The 22217-nt window shown below is 46.4% G+C and overlaps 1 protein-coding gene across 28 annotated transcripts in view; it reads left to right on the top strand.

Moving 5' to 3' along the window:
* Window positions 1–22217, top strand: part of CACNA1A (calcium voltage-gated channel subunit alpha1 A) — a 401231-nt gene that overhangs the window by 344939 nt on the left and 34075 nt on the right. For 23 of the 28 annotated variants that reach the window (XM_056822623.1, XM_056822650.1, XM_056822649.1 and 20 more), the window contains 7 exons: window positions 7481–7597; window positions 8069–8134; window positions 9978–10093; window positions 10542–10692; window positions 11400–11527; window positions 13348–13444; window positions 16928–17033. In XM_056822623.1, coding sequence (XP_056678601.1) covers window positions 7481–7597; window positions 8069–8134; window positions 9978–10093; window positions 10542–10692; window positions 11400–11527; window positions 13348–13444; window positions 16928–17033 — 781 coding nt within the window. Of the gene's footprint in view, window positions 1–7480; window positions 7598–8068; window positions 8135–9977; window positions 10094–10541; window positions 10693–11399; window positions 11528–13347; window positions 13445–14220; window positions 14318–16927; window positions 17034–22217 lie in introns of all 28 variants that reach the window. The other 5 variants (XM_056822645.1, XM_056822624.1, XM_056822631.1 and 2 more) reach the window with 1 other exon arrangement.

A 22217-nucleotide genomic window follows, 5' to 3' on the forward strand; every position in this document is an offset into this window, starting at 1 on the left:
TGTAGTAGGAAGAACACAGGCTAGGACCCTAAACAGCTGGGTTTCAGTCCCACATCTGTTCATTTCCAGGGTAGTCTCATGAAAGTCATTTAGCCTCTGTGCCTTACTTTCTGCACCTATCAAATAAAGGTTGAACTAAATTCTCTCTAAAGTCCCTTCCAGCTCTGACTCTCATGATCCTAAGGCTTTTTCCCACCAAGGAACCATGCCCCCACTCTTATCTTTCTAGCCACTCTAATTGGCCGAAACCCACAGGGCCTAATAATTCTGCTGCATTTTTTAACCTTGGCCCTTCACCAGTGAGCCCAGGATTGTGTTTACCCAAAGGGCAGATTAATGTAGAAGAGGCCTATAGAATAGCAGAGTCTGAGGGGAAGACAGAGGCTACAAAGGCCAAGGCTACTTAATTGGGTGGGAGGGGGAAGGGATGAGGCTCAGGTTTGAGCAGACTGGCCCTGAACTCTAGAAGAAGTAGTAGAAAAACATATTCAGATACTCCTGATTTTAGCAAGGAGGCAGCCTTTAAGGGGCTTCTCATATGGCCTTTGGTCTTCCACAACCTCCACCAAGTTTGTCTGAGCAGCAAAAGTGAACATGTTCCACCCCTACCCCCATCATTCTGTAATGCTGATTGTTCCATGGGGCTAGGAAAGGCCTGAGAGAAATGGGGTGGGGGACTGAGGAGGGGTGGGGAGGCTGCTTCAAACGTGCTCTGCCTCCTTAAGAGGTCAGTAGAATATAGGACTGCCTACAGAAAGGATCCTTCCCTAAAAGCATCTGAGGCCACTCCCCACGTACCTAGTCATAGGATGAGGGTGTAAGAGTGCTGTCAGTTCTGCTCCCTCTTCAAGGGACAGGAGAAAGAGTTGCCTCCTCAGCTTATCTTCCTCACAACCCTCAGAGATCTCCATTCAGCTTCTCCTTGAGTTCCTGTTTAGGACCCACACCAGAGGAAACACAGCCAAAGAAAATAGCTCCCTGGCCCAGGGAAGCTGTTTGACTAATCTCTGTTGCTTCTTATCTCTGAAGGGTCTTTCTGTATCCCCAAAGAATTCTCAAGTTAGAAACCCATAGCTATTATGTTCATGTACATGGTGTGCCTCCCTTCTGCAACTACAGAATGGTGCAGGTTCCAAAATCCACAAGCACTTTCCTCCTGGACCAGCTCCTTGACCCTGAAATTTTCCCTGGACCTGAGGTTTCTCCATAAGGCCCATTTAGAAATCTACTTCAGTATATACAACTGCTGTCCCTGCCCAAGCCAACTAGCTATTGGCCTTTTAGGAAAACAGGAGAGGGAAGGGAAAAGAGCATTCCAGTAAGGCTAAGCCTTAAATTCCAGACTGGGCTGAGAGGCAGGGTAGTTAGTAGTAGGGGCACTTGACTGATTTTTCTCATTCCTTATGGAACGGATGGGAAGAGATGGTCCATTTCAACTGTTCCAGTTTGGTTGAACTCTGGTTCCTGAAAGTCTGGATGATTAAACTGCCCCCATCAGCTGGACCAGACCTGAGCAGAGCCAGAGACTAGGGTTTCGGACCAAACAATGCACTGGTATTATTAGCTTGATAATATTAACAGCGACAGTGTTGTTACGATCCTAAATGATAACCATCTTGGGAAAGTGACCCTTTGGGCTGAAATAAGGAAAAGCTGGGCATACTTGCTGGTGCCCCATGTTCTCCCAAAAGTCTAGTTTGACTGGAGGACCCCAAACTCATAACCTCTAGTTGGAGAATATAAAAGCAATCTTCCATGGGGTAAACCCATCCCATCATTCTCTCCCAGTCAAACACTAGGGCTGAGCTTCCTATGTCAGAGTGGAGAGCTATCTAATTGGTCCAGGCAGAATCTGGGAAGTGGCAGCCCCTGGGTCTTAGGCCTCTTGAGTCTCTCAGTTGAGCCAGGCTCATTGTTTCCCTTCTCACCCAACCAGGACAAAGCCAGTTGGGGGTGGCTAGCTGGATTAGGATGAAATGCTGACATTGACCGGGGGTGACTTTGGTTTGCCTCATGTGCAGTATATAATGATTGTGTTTCTTGTCTTGTCTCTTTTCATGCTCGCTCTTTATACTGTATGTGCCAATGCACAACGCCGTCTGAAAAACTCATCCAATCAAAATGCACTATGAAACTCATGTGTCCATCCATGACCTGGTCTGTGTGTCCATACACCAATGACTATATCCCAAACCCACTGCCCCTACCCCTTCTTTGGAACCGAAATCCATTGGGTTTTGGCACTGGTAACGAATCAACCTAAAATGCTGAATAAACCTTCCCATCTGCCCCCGCCCAATCCCCTATTCATCTTCAACATCTACATCTAGGATCCGGTTGGTTTTACTTCTTTCTGAAGCCTAAATGCCTTACATTAGCGGAAAGCATCCTCTTGTCTCGGCACTGCATGGCCCGTGTGATTGGACAGCCTGAATCGCATCACCCTCCCCGCCCCCCTCACCTTCCCCCCACCTTACTCTTTGCCTATTTCTCTGTCTGTGTATCTGTATGTATTTCCCCTTCCCCCTCCCAATCTTTTTGGGGTCTGCATTCTCTCTTCCTTTTGTTGTTTTCTTTTAAAGTTGGCCATTCTCTCCCAAAATTAGACACTTATTTGTACATGCTTTCCATTACTTTAACTGTCAGAAGTTCCCAAGAATCTGTTTCAAATGCCCAGGAGATGAAGCAGTGAAGCTGAGTCCTCCCTAAAAGAAGCACCCTGGAGTCTCCTGCAGCAGTTCCACAAAGCCCTTCCATAATGTTCATGCTCGGGGTCCACACTCCCTCGCACACACCTGCACCCAGTACCACCCAGGTCTAGGGTATCCACACTTAGCCTGACTTTAAAACCTGTGCACCTTGGGCATATTACCCACACACTGCACTAATTCTGCTGCAGCTGACTTTCTCTCTTCTCCTCTCCCTCCCTCGCCCGCTCCCACTGACCAAGAATATGGTCTCCATTGGCCTTTGACAGCCAAGCCCTAAACTTCCCATGGGTGTCCCTTGGGCTGGGGACTTTGGCCACACAGTGGGACCTGGTTTGATGCAGGGAGGAGACAAGAAGAGAGTTGGTTTTCAGGTGGGAAAGGCATGGGATGGCAGAGCCACAGCCCAGTCTACCACCAGGGCAATGATGAAAGGAGCTCCTGGGGTCCCTGCTACTGGGCCAGACACTACCATAAAGGAAACAAGTCCTTTAGATCATACACACAAATGCCTGCCCAACTACAGGCTACAGATTCACACAAGTGTATCACAGGAGAACATGCAGGCATTCTCACATTTGCTCACATTCTCAAGGCCCCATGTCTGCTACCTGTCACTGTCCTAGGATTCCCCACATTATCATGCCATACATTCAGACTGCTCTCTCTTCTTCTCGGAGTCTCACTTCCTTTTTTGGCTGCTTGCGTATGCTTCCCTTTTCCTAAACACCACATAGTCCCTCCTATCCTAGTCCTAGAAGGAAACTTTCAAGTGACCCTGGCTCCATTTTGTGCCAGGGTTCTTTCCCCTAATGTTGGAGCCCACTGCCTTCCCTTTTCTCTGAGACAGCTTTTCATTTAGAGATCCTCGCGGTCAGGGGCCTGCATCTCTCCAGTCGTATTGATGTATTGCTCTAAACTCTCTCCAACCGTTAAGGACCTTCCTATAGCAGCCTTTAGTCCCCCAAAACTCCCACCATGCCCGTCTTCTGGGGAGGGAAACATGTAGGCTGTTAGTTTTGTAACTGGGACTGTGGCAGTGGGAATTTCAGCAGCCAAGGCTATTATTGCCTCTACCCAGAGTATCATTGATTCAAGTAGAAGGAAGGAACCCAAGTACCCATACTTCCATCCTGACTAGGTTACAGAGACGATATAGCAAAACTTTCCTAGGCCAAGTGGGCCCCAAGATGATGATGATGATAATCATTTATATAGTGTTTAAGATTTTCAAAGCATTTTATATACATTATCTCATTTTACCTGCACAACAACCCTGTGAGGAAAGGGTTGTTATCTCCATTTTATAAATTAAGAAACTGAGGCTGAGAGAGGTTAAGCAACTTGCCCAGGGTCACACAGCTAGAAAGTGATAAAGGCAGGATCGGGACTCGGGCTTTCTGAATTTCATGTCCAACACTCTCTCCACTGTGCCAAGCTTCCTTGCAGACATTGTTCCTACCTCTCAGACATGCGGAATCAGGGCCTGAAATCTCTGACCATTCATAGGGTACGAGATTCCTGGGGCTTCCTGCTTGTGGTTGGCCAGGAAATACCATGGGAGTCTTGCCTCTCATGATATTGAAGCAGGTTCTGTCCAGACTAGAACCAGGAAGCACATGGCCAGATTTGGAGATGCAACTGAGAAAAGAGGAGGCTCACTACTTCATGTTCCCTTGTACCCCAGCTGTCTGGTCCCTCACAATTCAGAGGTCCAGCCAAAGGGTAGACAGAGGTATACAGAAGGGAGGTGGGGAATGTCCAGAAGAAACTAAGAGCTGTCCAAGCAATTAGGAGGATCAGCAGTGGTGGGTAGAAAATTTGAGGGTAATTTGAGAGACTGTGATCCCTTTGCCCTATTAAAAAGGATAAGGTTCAAATTCTACCCTTCCCCAACCCTCCAGGCCTCACTTGCCTCATCCTTAGTCCTTCTCTGGTCCCCTGTGTGTGTCTCTCTCTTGCTGTGTTCTAAGGTGGGTGGTGGACTTTCTGCATGCCTCTCTCTCCCCTGGGACTGTTCCATGGCTTCTCCAGCATCTCCACAGCAGAATGAAAATTTCTTGCCCCTGCATCTGTCCCTGCCTCTTTCCTTGCCCCTGCCTGGGGGACACTGTCCCACTGCGGGAGCTTCTGCTGCTCATGCATGCTCTGTTGGAGTCCACATGTTATGCTCCACCCATGGAAGGGATGGCTTGCACTTATGGGATCGACAGGAGGGGAAGGGTCTCTGAGGAGACAAAAGAGGGGGCAGAGAAAATGGCCACAAGGTAGAGTGCCTTGACAGGGTCCACTGGGTAGTGGGCTTGGTCTAGTCCAATTCTGTGGGAGCTATCCTGTGGTACCAGTTGTAGAGTGCCTAGAGGGTCAGGAAGTTTGTGCCAGAGAACCCACTCACTACAAGAGCTCAAGGCAACTTTGGCTTTCCTCTACTTTTCTCCCAGTTCCCCTTGAGTTGAGGTCATGTGTTAACCGAGACCAGGGGTTGTGTGCTCTGTGCCCTCTTGTATCACACCAGCTCGGGGGCACACGCTGCCCTCCTGGAGCAAGCATCCCAACATGGCAGGCACCGTAATGGCACCCCAGAGGCCAAGTCCTGCCCGTAGACACGGACAGGGAGCGAGGGTGTCAAGGTGGAAGTCCCTCCATTGGTCCCCTAATGAGTGTGCTAGAGGCAGTTTATAGTCTTTCTCTGTGAGCTCTCTAGAGGCCTCTGAAAGACACTTGAAGGGCTGGAGAAGATACACGGCCCTGCTCAGAGCTCATTTACAAAGTTCTATTACCCAGCCTATAAAAGTACTGCTCCCTGGTGGTGATGAATGTCATGTGCCAGCTAGGTGGGGACTAAAAGTAAGGTCCCTTAACAGGCTTTTTATGGCCTTCCCCCACATAAGCTGAGTGGAGTTTTAAAGTCATCGAGGCCAGGATTATTGTGCTCTATTTCTGAAGCTAGCCTAGCACCATCTGGCACTTATTTCTGCCCTTGATTAGCTCTGGTGGCTCTTCTCCACCTCCCCTTCCCCAAATTCTACTCTCCTCATGCCCATTTCCAAGAACAGAGCAGCAAGGCTTCATAAACTAGCTATCTCTTAGGCACACCTCCCATGATTTGGCCCTGCTTTTGCCCCAGCCACCCCTCACCAAAAACACATAGTGCCTGCCTCCCTTACACGTGCTTGCACCCATGTACCCTAACAACACATCCCCATATGAATCTGGGGGCTGAACGCTCTCTTCAGCCAAGTAAGGAAGCACTTGTTTCCTTAACACTTTTCCCTCCTTCTCTTTCTCAATGGCAAGCCAGCTGCAGTGAAGCCAGGTGGCTATTGGAAGGAAATGCAGCTGACGGTACATGCCTTGGGTGGGGAACGAGGGACCATTAGGGAGATCATCCTTCCCCACACATCTCACCTCCTGCCCCAAGGGTCTTGGCCCAGGAAATTGTTTATACCTAAGGAAGCAGCTACTTGTTTCACTGAACTGGAACACCAGAGATCCCAAGGGGCCCCAGATCCTGTCCTGTTCCTCTCTGGTCCTTGCCAATCCAAGTGTTTCTCTGGTACCTGGGTTTTGGCTTGGGTGGGGAGGAGGAGGAGGAGGAGGAGGAGGTGGAGGAGGTGGAGGAGGAAGTGAGAGGTGGTGGTGGCAGCTAGGGAGCAGGGCCCTCAAGTAAGGTCTATGACTGCAAGGCAGGAAGGGGCTTGACAGGGGAGGTGCTGGGGGCAGGAATGGCTGTCTCCCTGCCCCCAGCATCCACCCCCTCTGTCAGCCTGGGACATTTCCAAGCTCACAACACCCATGGGAGCTCCATCGCTTACTGCAGGCTTGGTCCCACGCTGCTCCACCCAATCCCAGAAGCTGTGAAGCCATCCCAGAGAGGGGGGAAAAGGGCCAAAAATGCATCTTCACGGACTCACCGGGCAGCGAGGACTCACCCTGCAGCCGAACAGCCCCGGCTCCCTTCTGTCCTCCCCATCCCCGCTCGCCAAGGGGGTAAGAAAAGATCCTATTCTGCTTCTCCCGATTGGCTCGAGCACTGCTGCTCTCAGCCCTTGGCTGATCGTCTGGGGGTGAGGTCAGGGAGGGCCAGAGCGGGGTGGGCAGTGCCGTGCACCTGTTGAGTCCGTGTGACTGATGCATTTCTGGCCCGGATCGTAACATGCACATGTAACACGCACAAGCCCACCAGGCCTGAGCTTGCTGGCTTCCCTCTCTTTGGTGTCTGTGCATTGTACATGTGTGACGAGACTTGGCGACGTTACCTGCTTGTGTCCTAGTGTCTCAGTGCATTTGGTTGTTGGGATAAACAAAAACCATGATAATTTTTTTCCTGATTGGATGATTCAAATATTTTTTTCTTTTCCTTTTCTTCTCTTCCTTTCTTTTCCTTCCTTTTTATTTTCTTCTTTTAATGGGTTGCAGGGTTGGGGCAGGTGGGAGGACTTTAGCAAGTGGCTTCCATTTTGAGTTGTTGAATTTTTTTTCCTACCTCCAATCTCCTCTCTCTCTCTCTCTCTCCCTCTCTCCCTTCCTCTCTCCCCCCCCCCCTCTCTCTCTCTCTTTCTTTCTCTCTTTCACTTTTCCCCTTCCTTTCAAGCTTTTCCTCAGAGACATTGTGTTGGCTCTTCCTTTCTTTCCTTTCCCTCTTTGGTTGGGATTTAGATTGCTTTCTCTACTTGGTTTTGGGTTCTGGCATTGTCTGGAATGACATATTAAGTGGCATTGGGGGCCTACTCAGGTGGGCAGATGGTCATGCTTTCTCTCCATCTTCCCAGAACAACTTTATCAACCTCAGCTTCCTCCGCCTCTTCCGGGCCGCCCGCCTCATCAAACTACTTCGCCAGGGTTATACCATTCGCATCCTCCTCTGGACCTTTGTACAGTCCTTCAAGGTAAGGGACTGTGAGGACCAAGGGAGGGGTTGCCTCCAGGTCTGGCTTCCACTGAGAGGGCAGTTCCTCCCATGATAGAAACAGAAGAAAGTAATGATGTGAAGATGGTAAATAGGAGGCTGGGTCTTTGGTAAAACCCCATCATGAATGCTTAAGGCCACTGACCAGCCAAACACTCACTGGGAGCCTTGACAATGAGTCAGAATTAATCCAGCCAAAAAATATCTTGAGTCAGTCTAGGGTTTAAGGCCCTTACAAGATCTCTCCTCTCTTCACTCTGGAACACTTTGTCAGACCCTTATCTGCACTATCCAAACCTAATCAAAGTACAGATTTAGAGTATTCATTTAGGGAAGACAACCCCAAGGACCGGCCAAGAAAGGAGGGAGTGGGCAGTTGAAATTCTCAGGCAGGAAGATGTGATTTGTCACCAGGAAGGAAAGTAAAAGTCTTTACCTGGCTTCTCTTTAGGCTCTTCCCTATGTCTGCCTTCTGATCGCCATGCTTTTCTTCATCTATGCCATCATAGGGATGCAGGTAAGTAGCAGATTATTCTCTGCAAGAACCTCAGATGACCAGAAGGCATGCCCTTTGTGCTCCTCTCTCTCTCTCTCTCTCTCTCTCTCTCTCTCTCTCTCTCTCTCTCTCTCTCTCTCTCTCTCTCTCTCTCTCTCTCTCTTTCTCTCTCTCTCTCTCTCTCTCTCTCTCTCTCTCTCTCTCTCTCTCTCTCTCTCTCTCTCTCTCTCTCTCTCTCTCTCTCTCTCTCTCTCTGTCTCTCTCCCTCTGTATCTCTGCCTCTCTGTCTCTCTCTGTCTCTGTCTCTGTCTGTCTGTCTGTCTGTCTGTCTTTCTCTCTCTCTCTCTGCCCCCATCCCCCTTAAAACTTTCAGAGGCTCTGGGAGAAAGGGATTTCCCATTTATTTTATACAGAGGCAAGGACGGTGACAGATTTGGAGACTAGGAGATGAGTTTGGAGATTCCCAAGGTTATAGAATCACTGAGCTGGAAGGGACCTTCAAGATAATCTAGTCTAATTTCATCCTAGATGAAAGACCTGGGACTGAGAGAGAGAGAGAGAGAGAGAGAGAGAGAGAGAGAGAGAGAGAGAGAGAGAGAGAGAGAGAGGGAGAGCACTTTGTGGTGCTCTCTTTCTAGTGATGGGCCAGTGAACTACAAGGTCATAGGAACTAGGAAAATGGAGTGTGAAGGCCTCATGCAGCACATAAGCTTTTCCTTTGTCAGATGTTACTAGACATTATCTGAACCTTATATCATTTCTGTCCATACACACTGTGTGTATTGGCTGTAGCCAATGAACAGCCCTATGATCTACCATCTCCATGCTTTTGCCAAGGCTGTTCCCTAGGCCTGGAATGCCCCCCCCCTTTACTGGTGACATTTACTGTCCAACCTTTAAAGCTCAGAACAGACGTCACTTCCCTCAGAAGGCCTTCCCCATCAGTCACCTGCCTCCTCAGACCTTACAAGACTGTAGCAGGAGTGCTTGTCTTAGCCACACAAAGGAGCCTCCAACTACATGATATTGGTTGTGTGGTGGCTACAACTGTCTGCCTGAGGAAACACAGGGTTAATTTACACAACTAAAAACTGATTTCTAATGGAAGAAAGTAGAAGACTTGCTTGAGAATGGCTTCCCATGAATTCTAGCCACTTCTTGGCTTATTCTTGATAATCTGTCTTGTCTTACAGTCATAGCCACATGGAGAAGTGTAAAATTAGAGTATCATTCTTTTCTGAAAGATTTCTAGAATAAGCACCTACAATGTGACAGGCACTTATACAAATCTTACCTTACTGGAGCTAATTGGATTGTCATATTGTGGTCACAACAACTTTGGGAGGTAGGTGGTATTATTATTCCCATTTTACAGATGAGGAAACTGAGGCAGAGAGGTAAAGTGACTTGCCCAGGGTCAGGCTCTGATTCTAGACCAGCTGTTCAGTCCGTTCCACCTCCAGCTGCCTCTAGTTGATTTCCTTATACCTGGCATTCTTGGCAGGCTGTTTTCCTTAGAGGGTTATCACAACAGGGAATTCTTCTGGGTATTTAAATTTCCCATGTGTCATTTGTCTGCCATTTCTCCGTCTTTTGTGAACAATGTAGAATCGCACCCCGTTTTGCACTTCCCTGAAGCACTTGCCTCTTATTAGTCACCTGTGTTTCCATCTCATCCCCTCCTGGCCCCTCACCAGTCTGTGAGCTCCAGGAGAACTAAGCTCAGTATCTCTCCCAGGCCTCCCACGGTGCTGGGGACACGGCTGGTGCTTAATAAGTGTTTGCTGCCTGAATGAAGGAGCCTTCTGAGCAGCTTGGGAGTCCCAGCACTCTCTGACCTGCGATGCTTGGCCTTCTCTCTCAGGTGTTTGGTAACATCGGCATCGATGTGGAAGAAGAAGACAGTGACAATGAAGATTTCCAAATCACGGAGCACAACAACTTCCGCACCTTCTTTCAGGCACTGATGCTCCTCTTCAGGTGACCTGCACATTCCCGGAAGGGAAAGGAGGGCAGGGACAGACACGGGGTCTCTAGAGACAGACCTCTTGGGTGAAAGAGAGCAGAGGCAGAGGGGAAGCAAGGAGACAGGGCCTGAGGCACAGCGACAGCTGCGACCTTACTCATCCCGGATGCCAGCTTAGCTTGGCCCCTTGAGATCCTCCATCTCTTGAATCCTAAGCTCCCTAGCGCTTCTGCCTGTGCCTGCCCAATACCGGGCATGGGTGTGAATCCCAGGAGCTGTATTTTAGGAGTAAACACAAAAAAATGACATCAGAAGCCCTCTCTCCTCCCGGTTGCCCCCCCTCCCCCCAGCCCTGGGAAAGGCTGAAAGGCCTGTGATTGAGAGCCAGAGGGCTGGACGTCCAGGAAAGGAGATGGGCAATTCTTCCTCAGCACAAGTGTCTGACTTTCCTTGTCTCCCTAGGAGTGCCACAGGTGAAGCCTGGCATAACATTATGCTGTCCTGCCTCAGCGGAAAACCCTGCGATAAGAACTCGGGCATCAGGGAGGCCGAGTGTGGAAACGAGTTTGCCTATTTTTATTTTGTGTCTTTCATCTTCCTCTGTTCCTTTCTGGTGAGTCTGGGGAGGAAGTCATTGACCCTCACCCTCTTCAGGGCTTGGGGGTGTCGTTTCTGTGCTGCTGTATCCCTTGCTTATTCCACAAAGAATGATCAATAACTACATGTAAGGCTTCATGCTTTCCACCATTCTGGGATATGGGTCAATAAGGAAGACGTGTTTCCTGCCTCCGTGGAGCTCATCAGTGAGTAGGACAGGTGGTCTAGACAAAAATAAGTCCAGTCTCAGGCAATATAGGCTAAGGACTGAAGGAGCAGACTTCAGAGGTCTGTGGAACTGCCACCCATTTTTTGCAGAAGAGATCCTCGAGTAGCCTTTTCTGCTTGGGGGAAGATAGGGACAGGCAGGGCTGGGGAGGGATTCTCTAAGAATCTGCAGGAGGATGTAAATAAAGGAGAAGCTCAAGGTCAAGGTGAGGAAAATGAGAATTTTAGAAACATGGGGGAAAGGGAAACAGAGGCAGGCATCCCTTTGGTCTCTTCGTTCCAGGTGCTCACTTTTTTCCCACTTTTGAACAATTCTTTTTTTAATTTTAATTGAATTTTATTTTTTTTGGTTACAATACTCACTTTATTTCCCTCTCTCCCCTCCACCTACCCTTCCCGCAGCTGACATGCAATTTCATTGGATATTACTTGTGTCCTTGATCAGAACTCTAGGTGCTCACTTAACGTTTCCCCTTCTGTCCTGGCCCGCTGCAGATGCTGAACCTATTCGTGGCTGTCATCATGGACAATTTTGAGTATCTCACCCGAGACTCTTCCATCCTGGGCCCCCACCACTTGGATGAGTATGTGCGTGTCTGGGCCGAATATGATCCCGCAGCTTGGTAAGAAGTGATCTGAACTTTTCCGGCCTCCCCCCTAGCTCCCAGCCTTGGAAGCTGTAGTCTGGGAAAGGCTCCCAGCTCTTCCCTATTCCCTAGTTTGGGAGGATTACTTATCCGACAAGACCCTCTGGGCTCCACTGGAAAAGTTGATGTTTGGGAAAAGGGAGGCTGGGGGGCCACAGACCTAAGGTTTCTTCCAGGACCTCTACATCTCACCTCTTCAGGAGGAGAGAGGTACTGGACCGGCTCCCACATGATACCCCTACCCACATTCATTCTAGTGTAGGGACAAAGCAAAGGCCCTGCATGGTCAGGTATTTACGGGGAAGATAAAAGGGCCCAAAAGAGGAAGAAGAAAATGCCTTGCCATGGGATATGGACTGATCCAGACCCTGCCCAAAATCTGAGTTTTAGGCTAAGAAAACTATCAGATATCTCATGGTATCAAAGGTCCAAGGGTCCTTCAGCAAAATATTGGGCATCACATCTTGAGAGCCCTAAGCTGATGCCTCTGCCTCTTTCCCTATCCCCCTCCACCTCCTCATATTACTGACATGGCAAGTCCCACAGAAAACAAGCATCCCATCTCCCCAAGACCATCCTCCTCCATCCAACAAAATTAAGGTACACACCCCTAGTTGACTAACACAAGTGTCCAAATTTCCAACCCAGTCTCAGGCAAGGATTCCTTGGGCTTGAAGCTAGTCCACCCTACACAGGGACCTTCAGGTGCCCTGGCCAAGCCAAAAAGAGCCATTGGGTCAGTAGACTTAGATTTTTTTTTAAACCTTCCTATTTTAGAATCAATATTAAATACTGGTTCCAAGGCAGAAGAGTAGTGAGAGCTAGGCAATGGGGGTTAAGGGTCACCCAGTTAGGAAGTGCCCAAGGTCATATTTGAACCCAGGACCTCACATATCCTGGCCTGGCTCTCTATCTGCTAAGTTGCCTGGCTGCCCCTAGATTTAGATTTCTGCTGGTGATTAACTTTTGCTCTTTTAACTTTAGGTCCTTTCAGTTGAATTGCATCTATCTGCTTTTCTGATAACCATTCACACCCTGCCTCTGCTGTCCTCACCTAGAGAGGCTGTTTAGATTGTCTGCAGGCCCAGGAAAGGGTCACCTTACAAGCCTGACTGTGCTTTATTGTTGTAATGCCATCTCCCTTTCCCTGTTCATTCAAGGAATGAGTATGTGTGTGTGAGAGAGACAGAGAGAGGAGACAGACAGAGAGACAGAGACTGAGAGACTTAGAGAGAGACCAATTTAGAGTTGAAAAAGACCTCCGGAGTACTTAGTCTGATTCCTTCCTTTTACAGGTAAAGAGCCTAAGGCCCACAGAGGGCAAGGGACCATTCCAAGATCCCTCCGCTAACAAATAACAGAGCCAGGATTTGACCCCAAGACCTTTGATTCCAGATCCCAGGCTCATTCCACTCTGTCCACCTACCCCTGTGGGCCTTCAGTTCCCTAACTAGTTTTTCCCTCTAGCACAGAGCTTGTCTCCAAGCAGAAGGCTGTGGGCCCCCTTAAGTTGATTCACTAGTGTGCTTGCTTAACCAGCAGTGTAAGAATGAAGGGTGAGAAAGAATGTATTCTCATTGCTCCTCCCTCCCCACTCTTGTGTGCAGTTACATTTCTCCAGTCTTTTATTCTGGTACTAATATCTGGAGTCGAGTGCTGGGAATTCCCAGCTCTGTTATTTATCTCTATGGCTGTGATCCCACGGTGTGTCTGTGTGATGCTGTGTGTTTGTATACATGTATATGTTGTATTTGACCCTTAGAATCTGCACTAACACACGTGTATTCTTCTTACAGCGGTCGGATTCATTATAAGGATATGTACAGTTTATTGCGTGTTATATCTCCCCCTCTCGGCTTAGGCAAGAAATGTCCTCATAGGGTTGCTTGCAAGGTTTGATTTCCACTAAAACCTGCTAGCATCAACGGAATGAATGTGGCTTTTGGTTCTTAATATATATATTTCATATATATATATATACATCTTTCTATATATCTTGCATTTAATTAGTGACCTCTTAGCAAACAGAATGCCTAAGATAATGCAGTCACTTAGACTCAAAAAGCATGGAGCATATATCTCAAGTTACCTTCCACCATCTCTGCTTGCTGTTAGCTGAAGCTGGGCATTCCAGGGTCTCAACTGCCCCCCCCCCAAACTCAAGTCGCATTAATATGAATTTCCATTTGGGGAGGAGTAAAACTGCATTGACGACTCCACCATTGACTCCACTCCCTTTCCCCTGAACTCCTGATGTGCCCTGCCCTCTTTCCCAAGTCCCTCCCTCCCAGTAAGGTATCCCTTCCCAAGCTGTGGGACTTTGCCCAAGTTTAAAGAAAAAAGGTTCCTGGTAGAGAGTTTCAAGACCCTCCCTGCCAATCTGCCAATAAACCAAAGTCAGAAGTGAACGTGACTTTGCTCTTTCTCTCTGCCAATGAGCAGTGAAGTAATCTTTTTTTATTATTTTTCTTCCATTTTTCCCCTTTTCAATTTGTTTAAAAAATATATATTTTCTTGTTCTCTGCATCTCTCTCTCTACTTTTTCCTGATTTTTTTGGCTCGTGTGGTTCTTCTCTCTGTTTTTTTTTTCCTCTCTCGGTTTTTTGTTTTTTTGTTTTTGTTTTTTGTTTTTTGTTTTTTTGGTTCTGGTTTTGTTTTGGTGCTGCCAGGGGCCGCATGGCTTACCCGGACATGTATGAGATGCTCAGACACATGTCTCCACCCCTGGGTTTGGGGAAGAAGTGTCCAGCCCGAGTTGCTTATAAGGTAGACTAAATCTGATACCCACCAAAGGAAAAAAAAGGTCACTTTTCTTTTTTTAAATGCTGCCAAAGACAACCTACCAGATCTCTTTTTCTATGGTTACTTCCTTTTTTTTTTTCCTCAAGCAAAATAATTATCATCGTCATGATCTCCTTTAACCAATACAGTTGTGTCCATTCTCTTTGGTTAGTGTGTTGTGTTTCAGAGACTCCATTATGGCCAGTAGCATGGGGTGGGAGGGTCCACTAGAGAACCAACCCAAGTCTCTCTTTGACACTCAGTCACTATCTTAAAGCAAATTCACCTTCAAAAAGCAAGTATTACTATATCACCATCTCACACCACACACACACACACACACACCTTAACCCTTAGCCCTGGCTTGGACAGTGGGGGAGTAAGTAGAAAATCTGTGGCAAAATGCAGATAATGAACAGGACAAGACCTCTTGGCTCACCCCAGGGAGGTCACCAAGGTTTCCAATCCTCTGGAATCATGGTTAGCTAAATTTCCCACAAGCATCTTGAGCCCTCTTTCCTACTCCTCTAATTCCCCCACACACATCCACCCCAATGCCCAGGGATGGCTTTAGAGAGCCCCCTGGATGCCTGGCCCCATCCCCCACCAACACTGGAATGTGCTTTTTTGTTGTTCCAGAGAAGACAGGCAAGCTGAAGCTGGGGTCCCAGAACAGGCTGGCTCCCTGATACTATGGTTATGTGTGATGCATCCCCCAGAAAGGGCCCAGGGTGGGATAGGGGTAAAGGGCGTGTGCATGAAGGAGCCCTGTGCATGCTAAAAGGAGAAGAGTTCTCCCATTCAGAGAGGGCCCCCTGCAGCAGGAGTGGGGGAAAATTCCAGGCAGCCTTTGAGGTTTCATTGGGTTTTTGAACCAAAGTCCATCCACCTAACCTCCCCATTCCACAGACCTTGAACAATGTCCCCTACCCAGCCCCCAAGAAACCTCTTCACTGAGCTCTGCATGACCCTGGGATACCCATCTCTCTAAGGATAGTTTGTTTTTGGGTTTTTTTTTTTTCAAATAAGCCACAGTAACTATCTAAGGTTCTAGAACTTTAAAAGAAAATCACCCATGACAAAAAACCCTAATAATCCTAATTTTTCCATTTGATTTGTCCCCTTTGCCTCCCCTTCACACTGTCCCTTCCATCCCCTTCTCTGTCAATGCAGTTCTAGCCTGTCTCATAGCTTCTCTCCCCTGCCCTCTCCATTCATCCTTCCTTCTCTCTGGGTTTCAACTCACCTTGAGTTTATTTTCTTCCATGTCAGCCTTCATTTCTTGGGAGCTAATGCTGTCTACCTGTGGGCTTTTGAGATTTTTGCCCCTTTACATCTCTGATCTAGTCGCTGCTTCCCCTGTCTCATCTCCCTCTCTTCTCTTGGTCTTTCTCTTCTTTTCCTGGTCCCTGAATACATGCATGTGTGTCTTTGCCTATGCATTGCTCCCTAGTTGTTTGCATTTTTCCCCCTTTCAGCCTTCCTGCAACTCACTCTTGGATTCTCTCTTTGTTTGTCTCCCTCTTCCTCATTGTCTCTGTGACTCTCCCTCTTCTTCCTGGCTGGATTCATGTCTCTAGATTTCCCATCCCTACCTCTTCATTTTCCAGTTTCTTGCTAACTGCTCCACTAAGGACAGCAAGCTCAATGTTTCAATCCCTTGGTGGGCCTCACACCCCAACACCATTTCCATGCCACTTACAGCCTAACCTGGCCATTCTTCCTGTCTACACCACTGGAATAGTGCTCTTACCTGGGACCTAGGGAGCAGACCCCACCCCCACTCCCACTCCCACCCCCATCATTGCACTGAGCCGAAATCTGGACCTGTCACTGAATACTGATCTCTATGGGAGCTATGAATGAGTCTCGAGATTCCATGTGGATGCTTTCCTGTCTGTGACGCCTTGTCCATGGCTGCTGTGTGGTGCTTGGCATTCCACGTTGCATGCCCTGCATGGCTCCATCTCCCTCCTCCCAAGGGCCAGTGGCCTGTGTAACCAACCACCTGCCTGCCCACCTGCGTGCGCACTGAGCATATTCTCAAAGGGAATGTAGTGTGTGATGGTCTGGTCTGATCTTATGTAGTCTGGCCCAAGCTGGAGGGTATTCCTACCCATCCCTTGGCCCATGTACTCTGTGCTTTCTGCCTTCGCCAATGGTGCCTGCATGTATTCCCCAGAAATGGGTCTGTGAGACTTCCAGACATGTTCTCTTTTTCTTTGGAGTTTGATCTGAATTGAGCCATCCAGGGAGAACTCTGTTGGGCCAGGATACCTGAGGATAATTGGGGGGAAGGAGGTCCCAAGGATTGGAAGGAACAGGTGCTGGGTTCATGAAGGTGATTGGAGGGGCTTACAAACAGAAGAATGAAGAAGCTATTATGGCTCAAGCTTTAGCTGAAGGGTTGACCACTGCCTGGGTCTCCCTTTACCAGAAAAAATAGGGACTGTGGGCAACCTCTAGACACCTGGCCAATTGCAGAGTTCTTCCTGCTGCTCTTTGGTTTTTGAAATGCATTATAGAAGGGGCTAAGGACATGGGGAACAGTGAGAGGGGCACTGGGCTGATTGGTGCCATGTTGATTCTCCGCAGAGACTTCTGCGAATGGATTTGCCTGTTGCAGATGACAACACAGTTCATTTCAACTCTACTCTGATGGCCCTGATCCGGACAGCCCTAGACATTAAAATTGCCAAAGGTAAAAGGGGGGTAAGAGAGGTGGGAGCCACTAGTGCTGCAGCCAAGGCTTAGGTCCTCTGAAAGGCAGGAAGACTTGTAGGGAGATGTTCAGTGGCCCCTTTGAGGCCAGCTGAAGGTCCTGAACTAATAAGAAAGGCAGTTGTGAATGGGCCTACACAAAAGGGTTTGTTGGGCCTACAAAAAGCTTTGTTCTTCCCATGCCAGAAGAAGCTCAACAGATTCTAGCCCACATTCTAGGAGGTCAGAGTGTCTCTACCAAAGATCCCACTGAGTACCTGAAAAATACTTTTCTAGAGGAAGGTAGCTGTGGATAAACAGGCTAGATGGGAGAAGGAAGAGAAATGCGAAGAAACACATCTGGGACAAAACCACCCCAAACTCCTGGGAAAAAGAGCATTTGGGGGCCCTCCAGGGAACATCTTCTAAGCAGTGCTGGGGATAATGAGGAAGTTAGGAACCCCAGAGATGCTTGTATTCATTGCCCCTGACTCTGCAAGGCACATAGCAAGATGCTAGACTCTTTCATACTCCCCCTGGAGGGAAAATCAATGGAGCTAACATTCTGGGACCCTTACCTTTAGAGAAATGTCTGTCTTTGGAGTGGTGGACAGTGAAGTATAGTCACCTCTGGGACAATGTGCCCCTTGATGTGGATGGGGTGATTGTTCATGGAACATTTGGTCTGAAGCCAGGGCTTGTGAATGCCCTTCTGGATTGCACCTCTTGGCTTCATCCTATTCTGTAGCCATAAACTGAACTATAACCCATAATCCCAAGGATCCATCTGGCAAAAGTATGTTCTTATGCATAAGTTAGTCAACAGCCTGGCAAAAGAAGGTAGATGGCTCATTGCAACACTACAGAAAGAAAATTATTGGTTGATTTGGAAAATAAGGGCTTAAGTAAAATAAGATTATTAAGGGATAATCTTTAACTTGGCTAAGAACATTTTTAAGTATTTTAGAATAATAATAAAATAACCATTAGCATTTATCTAGAACTTTCTATGGATCAGACACTGTACTAAGCATTTTACAAATCCCTTCCAACAACCTTTTGGGGCAGATACTGTTATTATCCCCATTTTACAGATGAGAGAACTGACTAAAGTCACATGAGTTGCCCAGAGTCATACAGCTAATAAGTGTCTGGTGTGGGGGGCAGCTGGGTAGCTCAGTGGATTAAGAGCCAGTCCTAGAGACGGGAGGTCCTAGGTTCAAATCTGGCCTCAGCCACTTCCTAGCTGTGTGACCCTGGGCAAGTCACTTGACCCCCATTGCCTAGCCCTTACCACTCTTCTGCCTTGGAGCCAATACACAGTATTGACTCCAAGACGGAAGGTAAGGGTTTAAAAAAAAAAAGTGTCTGGTGTGGGATTTGAACTCAGGTCTTCCTGACTCCAGGCTCAGTGCTCAATCCACTGAACCTAGAAGTAGTATTCATAGGGGCAGGTTAGATGGCTTGATACAGCACTGGACCTGGAAACAGGAGATTGTGAGTTCAAATCTGACCTCAGATACTTCATAGCTATATGATCCTGGGCAAATCACTTACCCCCAGTTGCCTAGCCCTTAACTCTCTCGTCTGCCTTGGAACCAGTATTTAATATTAATTCTAAAGTTTGAAGGTAAGAATTCTGGGGTGGGGTGGGGTGGGGATGAAGTAATGTTTATGTAGGTCAATGTATTATTCTTATTTAGTCATTAAAGAATAAACTTACTTAATGAAACATACCAACTCTGTTAGCCTAATGTGAATTACTGTATATATTTTAAAAGAATCAAACTAGTGGTAAAGTAGAAAGTTTGGTGGGAAGAGAAAAGAAGAGTCAGGGAGGGGGTAGCTCAAAGGCATAGCATAGTTAAGAAAAGGGTGTTTTATTCAATGCCATTTCAATTAAGTTATCAGGAAATTATTTTATTGAGCTATAAAAAATAAAATTCATTTGGAAAAACAAAAGATCAAATTTTTCAAAAAAATTAATGAAAAAAGAGTAAAGGAAGTAGATCTAGCACTACCTGCTTTTAAATTGTATTATAAAGCAGTAATTATCAAAACTATCTATTATTGGCTAAGAAACAGAAAGGTAGATCAGTAGAACTGTTCAGACATACAACAAACAGTAGTAAAAAATTATAGGGAGCAGCTATCTGGTTCAGTGGATAGAGAGCCAGGCCTGGAGATTGTGAGTTCAAATATGACCTCAGACACTTCCTAGCTATGTGACCATAGGCAAGTCACTTAACCCCATTTATCTAGCCCTTACTGTTCTTCTGTCTTGGAACCAAATACAGTATTATTTCTAAGACAGGAGGTAATAGTTTTTTAAAAAATTATAGTAACCTTGTATTTAACAAATGCATGGAAATATGTTTTGGGGATATGAAAAAACTATTTGGTAAAAATTGCTGGAACAACTAGAAAATAGTATGGCAGAAACTAGGTATTGTGGAGGGTTAAATTTTGGGGGTGGGAGTTTGAACAAAAGTCAGGAGAGCAGTTTGGTAAAACACAAAACAGTTTATTTGAAGAAAGTTCAGATAGGAAATAGAAAGGAGGAAAGTAAAAGAACTCTTATGCCTATACTTAAGATCCCAATCCTAACTAAAAATTTCCAAAAAACCCTAAATCTATCTGCCTTCAAGGGCAGTGTCTTCTGCCAGGCCAAACCTGGCCTACTCTCCTACTCTGACTATCTAAGAATTTACCCACTATCTAACTATCTACCTAAACTGATCAATAGTCAATAATCTATAAGACTGTTAAGGCCTTAAATCTGTTTTTTCTATCCACAACTGTCAGTCAAAAACTCCCAGTCTCAGAGAGAGAGCCAGAAACTGCTGTTCCTCCAAGACCATTATCTTACACTATTCAGTTGGGATTAAAATGGATACTATTGAGTATATTAAATTCAAATGTTTTTGTACAAATAAAACAAATAGTGCAAGGATTAGAAGAAAAGCAGAAAATTGGGGAGCAGATCTTTATAGACATCCTATAGAGAAGTTTGTCAAATTTTTAAGAATAAGAGCCATCCCACAATTGAAAAATGGGCAAAAGATATGAACAGACAATTTTTGGATAAAGAAATCAAAGCTATATATAGGTATATGAAAAAATGCTCTAAATCACTGCTGATTAGAGAAATGCAAACCAAAACAACTCTAAGATACCTTCTCACACCAATCAGATTAGCTAAAATGACAAATTTTGGAGGGGATATGGAAAATGGAGACACTAATACACTCCTGGTAGAGTTGTGAACTGATCATACCATTTTGGAGAGCAACCTGAAATTATACCCAGAAAGTTCTAAAACTGTGTATACCTTTAGTCCCAGCAATATCACTGCTGGATCTGTTTCCCAAGGAGATCAGGGGAAAAGGAAAAGAACCTTTATGTTCCAAAATATTTATAGCAACTCTCTTTGTGGTGGCAAAGAACCAGAGAATGAGGGGATGCCCATCGATTGGGGAATGGCTAAACAAATTGTGGTACATGATTGCATGGAATACTACTGTGCCATAAGAAGTGATGAGTAGGCTAATTGTTTTAAAACTTGGAAGGAACTACATGGGATAATGAACAGTGAAATGAGTAGAACCAAGCGAACATTTTACACAACTATTAAGTTCTTGAAGAATAACTTGTGAATGTCACCTCCAAAGAATGAACTGAAAAATGGAAACATGGAAGACATAATCTATATATACATATCTGTCTCCCAGATGATGCCTTCTATGATGCAGGTAGGAGGAAGAGGGCCTGAGGCATTTGTAAATAAATTCTAATAAAAAATTAATTAATTAAAGGAGCCTTGGAGAAGGGGAATTAAGGGTAGAGTGGGGAGTATTTTAGGGATTGCTAGGTAGCTCAGTGGATGGAGAGCCAATCCTGGAGACCTGGGTTCAAATGTGACCTCAGATACTTCTTAATTGAGCCTGGCACTTGGCTCTAATTGACTCTAATTACTATTCTTCTGCCTTGGAACTGACACTTAGTATTAATTCAATTCTAAGATGAAAGGAAATTTTTTTTAAAAGGTGTTTTATCTGAGAGACATGAGTATGTTTGTCAATGAAGGGAAGGAGGGCAATATTTCTTTAAAAGAGTCTACTGATGACACTTTTCCTCTTTATTCACCACATTACTGTACACATCTCCTGCAAGAAAGACAGTGGTGACTTTCATAGGACAAGAGGTGACCTTTGTAGTCTTGGGGCTCGCAGTCGGCTTGAAGAACAAGTATCCATGTGCCATTCGTGCAAAGCAGTGAGTGAGAAATGCCACAGGAGAACCACAAAAGGTTATGCTATAAGGGTCTGAAGAAAAAAGCCAAAGGATCCCACTTGTATTATTAGAGAAGTCCGGAGGAGGCACTTGAATTAGGTCTTGATGACTTAACTCTTGACAGGTTGTAGATGTCTCCTCCAAGAAAGTACAAAGTATGTCTGGGGAACTTCCACTCTAGATGGAGTAAGAAATCTCATTGATCTTGGATCTGAAAATTTCCAAAGCATTTTTTTTAACAAGAATATTGTGATGTGGGTAGTATAAGGAAAATGATCCTTACTTTACAGATGGAGAAATCAAGGCACAGGAGTGAAGTGAGTGTCACCAATCACACAGTTGTGCCTGGATTCAGATCTAGAAGTCTTGACTCCCAGTTTAGCATGCTTTCAAATACACCTGACATATACCTAGAAATGAGGCTGGACTACTTGCTAAACTCCTGGAGTTTAGGCTTCATTTTGTAGACCGAAGAGCTGTGGAATGGCACTGAGCAAGACAAGTCTAATCAGAGCTGTGATTTAAAGAAGGAGAAGTCAAAGGTAGTTCAGAGAGTCTGAATGAGACTTTCCTAGCCCAGCTAGGAAAGAGGCATGGTGAGCAGCAGGACCAACAGTGTTAGCTGCTATGGAGAGGGAAGATGGGACTGGCAATCAAAAGGCCATTGAGCACATGAGGGAGAATGATTTGGGAAAAGCTAGGGACAAAAGCCATGGTTAAAGAGCAGGTGATGGAGCAGCTGGGTTGCTCAGTGGATAGAGAGCCAGGCCTGGAGACAGGAGGTCCTGGGTTCAAATGTAGACTTGGCACTTCCTAGTTGTGTGACTCTGGGCAAGCCACTTAACCCCAACTGCCTAGCCCTTGCTGATCTTCTGCCTTGATACTTAGTATA

The sequence above is a fragment of the Monodelphis domestica genome, chromosome 3, assembly GCF_027887165.1.
Source record: "Monodelphis domestica isolate mMonDom1 chromosome 3, mMonDom1.pri, whole genome shotgun sequence".
NCBI classification, from domain to species: domain Eukaryota; kingdom Metazoa; phylum Chordata; class Mammalia; order Didelphimorphia; family Didelphidae; genus Monodelphis; species Monodelphis domestica.